At 50.8% G+C, this 3,293-nt stretch overlaps 1 protein-coding gene across 1 annotated transcript; it reads left to right on the top strand.

The window, feature by feature from the left end:
* The first annotated feature begins 241 nt into the window (after positions 1-241).
* cyp1c2 (cytochrome P450, family 1, subfamily C, polypeptide 2) lies at positions 242-2,823 on the top strand. Its single transcript, XM_084481993.1, has one exon. The coding sequence runs from the start codon at positions 635-637 to the stop codon at positions 2,177-2,179; it is 1,545 nt and encodes a 514-aa protein (XP_084338119.1). The 5' UTR covers positions 242-634; the 3' UTR covers positions 2,180-2,823.
* Positions 2,824-3,293: the final 470 nt, after the last annotated feature.

Below are 3,293 nucleotides of genomic sequence, written 5' to 3'. Positions count from 1 at the left end.
CATTTTCTCCACTCCCTCAATAAAATCCCTGGGGGGGGCGGGTGCGGGGGAGTCCTGTTGGGGGGGGGGGGGGGGGGGGGGATATGCAGGGCTAACGTAGGCTAGGCTAGGACTCCTATGGTCTCTTAGAATGCGTGGTCAGAATGGGAGGGGGGAGATAGTCAAAAAACCTACGCGACTGACCCCTCCCACAATGGCAACGCTTATAAATGAGGGTGTTAAGGCTTGGATCTGCATTCTTCTCACTAACGTGGTCATCGGAAGAGAGCCGCGCTGAACCACCACCACCGCCAGCAACAGCACCACCAGCACCACCAACCAGCGACCTGACCTGAAGGGTCACCCCCTGGCAGCGCCGGCCGAGCTGCAGTGTGGGAGGACAGAGACAGATGACAGCGGAGGAGTCATTGAACACCATGACATAGATTGAGTGTTTTTTCTCAAGGGCTCATGAAGATATATAGAAGGACACGCACAGACTCTCTTTGTGGTTCAATGTGTGCTTAAGGAAAACACAGGGTTTGTGAGCCACTTGAAATGCACTCTTCCCAATAGGTTGCATCGCGTCAAGTGTGTTTTCTTTGGGTGCAGTGGAGTATTTACAACCTAGATAGGAAAAGAAAACTCCCACGAGATGGGTCAACTGGAAACTGAAGGCGGCGGCAGCAGCATCATCAAGGAATGGAGCGGACAGGTCCAACCTGCTCTGGTCGCCACCCTGGTCTTCCTCTTCTGTCTGGAAGCCTGTCTGTGGGTCAAGAACTTCAGGCTCAAGAGAAGACTCCCAGGACCGTTCGCCTGGCCCGTGGTGGGCAATGCCATGCAGCTGGGCCAGATGCCCCACATCACCTTCTCCCGGCTGGCTAAGAAATACGGCAACGTGTACCAGATACGCCTGGGAGGCAACGACATCGTGGTTCTGAACGGAGACAAGGCGATCCGGGAGGCTCTGGTGGAGCACAGCACCGAGTTTGCGGGCAGACCCGACTTTGTGTCTTTCCAGGCGGTCTCAGGTGGGAACAGTATATCTTTTTCAAGCTACAGCAAACAGTGGAAAATGCACAGGAAGATTGCTCAGTCCACCATCAGGGCTTTCTCCTCGGCCAACAGTCAGACCAAGAAAGCCTTTGAGGGACACATAGTGGCCGAGGCCACTGAACTGGTTGAAATCTTCCACAGCCTCAGTACCGAGGGGCAATACTTCAACCCTGGCCATGCTCTGACGGTCGCGGCGGCCAATGTGATCTGCGCCTTGTGCTTTGGCAAACGCTACGGCCACGATGACGAGGAGTTCAAAACGTTGTTGGGGAGGGTGGAGAAGTTTGGCGAGACGGTGGGGGCCGGCAGCCTGGTCGACGTCATGCCCTGGCTCCGGTCCTTCCCAAACCCAGTCCGCACCATCTTCCTGGATTTCCTGGACCTGAACCGGCAGTACTTCGACTTCATCCAGAGTAAGGTTGTGGCAGACAGGGAGTCGTTTAACCCTGAGGTCACACGGGGCATGAGCGACGCCTTCATCAGCGTGATCGAGGCCGAGGGGAACACCGGGCTTACGGAGGCCCACACAGAGAGCACCGTGTCGGACCTGATCGGGGCAGGCCTGGACACCATCTCCACCGCGCTGCACTGGAACTGCCTGCTGTTGGCCAAGTACCCGGCCATCCAGACCCAGCTGCAGGAGACCATCGACCGGGAGGTGGGGCGCGGCAGGCTGCCGACGATGGAGGACAGGAGCGCACTGGCGTACCTGGACGCCTTCACCTACGAGACCATGCGCTACATCAGCTTCGTGCCCGTCACCATCCCCCACTCCACCACGTCGGACGTCACCGTGGACGGCCTGCTCATCCTCAAGGACACGGTGGTGTTTGTCAACCAGTCGTCAGTGAACCACGACCCGCTGACCTGGAAGGACCCACACATCTTCGACCCCTCGCGCTTCCTGGATGAGGACGGACGCCTGGACAAGGACCTCACCAACAACGTCATGATCTTCTCGGCAGGAAAGAGGCGCTGCATCGGAGACCAGATCGCCAAGGTGGAGCTCTTTTTGTTTCTGGCCATCCTGATCCACCAGTGTCACTTTGAGAAGAATCCTGGTCAGGATCTGCACTTGAACTACACATATGGGTTGACACTCAAGCCGCTAGACTACAAGATCTCAGCCAAACTCAGATGAGAATCTCTTGTTGGTACATGATTGCCCCTTTGTCTTTGCCAACTGCCCTCTTTATGTGGTGCACTATTCGGTATGTACTCTAACCCTACTAGATACAATTGTTATGTGTTTATAAGACCACATTTGTTATGTCATAAGATATTTTATTATCTGAGATAATATATCTTAACTTTTGTATTGCAACCCTTTGCAAACCTTTACGAGGGTATTAAATTCAATGAGCCTACAATTGACACATTACCAAGTGGAATAAGAGAGTCCTTTATTGTCTGTAAGGGCTTTGTTGTTTTAATGTTTTCCCCATATGTAAGCCATTCAGTCTGGATATTCACCACCACTCATAAATGTGTAAATTGCACTTTTATTATAACTCTTTTTGTATTAAAGATTTAAAGTAATGATTACTGTGTTTGTAAAAAGAACTCTATGAATGAAATCAATTCATACATCTGCCTTATTTTAAGCTTGATACTCCCTGGCGGCATTATGGAATGTATATTTGTGTCCTGGTATAACCATACTCAAATGTTTCAGAAGTACAGCATTCTGCTCAACATGTTTTAATAAGCGAGCCCTGTTTTTCAGTAAGGGAACTTTGTTTTGGATGTATGCGAGGAACTTCCTGATTAAAGTCACCAATGACAGCTGTGCTGTATGCTGTCAAATTGATTGCCAGCATGGTGCCCTGTTTGATCAACACCATATAGACTCCTAGATCTGGGGGGTAACTTGAACCCTGGCAACGCAACCAGCTGAGAAGGCAGGCAGGTCAGAGCGCTAAGAATAGATCCTGATGTCTTGTCCTTGTGTGTGTGTGCATGTATTTGTGTGTGTCTGTGTGTGTCTGTGTGTGTGTGTGTGTGTGTGTGTGTGTGTGTCATTCCACTTATTTACCCTGGCCACTGTTTACTTTTCACTGTACTGGGAACTCAATCACTCTGTCTATTTTTTTTCTCTCTCTTCTTGGTACGGAGTGTAGTGGGTCCCATAAAGTGTTGGCTTCTCTGCGATAACACAGCCCTGTTTCATAAACACTGGCACGCATTTCAGTGTCAACAAACCAATGTTCTTGACACTGATAATTAACTATTAACTATTCTCTATTTCTCTCTCT

This window comes from Micromesistius poutassou, assembly GCF_964030765.1.
Source record: "Micromesistius poutassou genome assembly, chromosome: 17".
NCBI lineage: Eukaryota > Metazoa > Chordata > Actinopteri > Gadiformes > Gadidae > Micromesistius > Micromesistius poutassou.
This window is presented reverse-complemented; position numbering and strand designations above follow the sequence as displayed.

Excerpts from the sequence above, each read along its gene's own strand:
- cyp1c2 (XM_084481993.1), top strand. The coding sequence starts at position 635 with ATGGGTCAACTGGAAACTGAAGGCGGCGGCAGCAGCATCATCAAGGAA.